The sequence below is a fragment of the Helianthus annuus genome, chromosome 8 (assembly GCF_002127325.2).
Source record: "Helianthus annuus cultivar XRQ/B chromosome 8, HanXRQr2.0-SUNRISE, whole genome shotgun sequence".
Lineage (NCBI taxonomy): Eukaryota > Viridiplantae > Streptophyta > Magnoliopsida > Asterales > Asteraceae > Helianthus > Helianthus annuus.
In genome coordinates, this window is record NC_035440.2 from 120,772,579 (window position 1) to 120,773,528 (window position 950).

The window sequence follows — 950 nt, forward strand, 5'->3', positions numbered from 1 at the left end:
CACTTTGTCTTTTCTGCTGACACTTGGGCACGCCCCCGTGCTACCTGAGCACGGGGCGTGTTCAGGCTTCTGTCTTCTTGTTTTGCTTGGGAAGATGTTGTCGGGAGGTCGAGCATGCCACGTTTTGTTCCTTTTCTTGTATTTATGTTAGATTTAGCTGTCTTTTTGCTTCTTTTGTTCATTTGAGCTCATTTAATCCTGAAAATACAAAAGGAAGACAAAAGCACAATTTTTCCAACATTAGTACTAAAAAGGGTTAGTTTTATGCCACAATTAATGTAATTTATGTGTTGCATTTTGTGCACATCATGAAGTTTTCCTCTTTCTCGTTGGCTATGAACGCATACGCAACGCAGAATGATAAGTATGTGGATGTGACACCGATAATCTGAACTAGTGGCATTTTGTACCGGTTCGTCTTGTAGGTGGAGTATATAAGCAACACATGCGGAAAGGTGCGCCACAACTTGTTCGACTCCGGGTGGATAACGAAAACATCTTGTACCCTTTCGTCGTTTTCAAATGTTCCATGGAAGAAAACAAACCCATCTGTCTTCAACCGGTGGAGAAGTATCTGCATTGGAGTCTCGCCGACTTGCTCAATTTGACCCAATTTAACAGGCGATGTATATGGTGTTTCTTGTTGAGACATTCTCATGGTTCTGTTCTTTAATGATAGTAAGAATGTCTCGTGGTTTCATACTCTGGTACGTCAGTTGCTCCAACGTCCTCTCCTCTTCTGGAGTCAGCCTCATTAGGGACGGATGACCTTCTGGATACAGAAAGGGTTCGTAGTTATGCTGAGCATGGTTAACCCTTAGATCCTAACACCGTTACCTCTTTCTATATGTTCCAATCAGTTGGAACTCGCAACCGGTTTTCTTGCTCCCAGTCCGTCTCACCGTGGCTGTTGGCTTGTGGTGTGTCACACCCCGATATTTCCATGTATT

General features: G+C 43.5%; 1 protein-coding gene across 1 annotated transcript; it reads right to left on the reverse strand.

The window, feature by feature from the left end:
- Window positions 1–283: 283 nt before the first annotated feature.
- On the reverse strand, window positions 284–658 carry LOC110944027 (protein FAR-RED ELONGATED HYPOCOTYL 3-like). The gene has a single exon (XM_022185752.1). The coding sequence runs from the start codon at window positions 656–658 to the stop codon at window positions 284–286; it is 375 nt and encodes a 124-aa protein (XP_022041444.1).
- Between the last annotated feature and the right edge of the window lie 292 nt (window positions 659–950).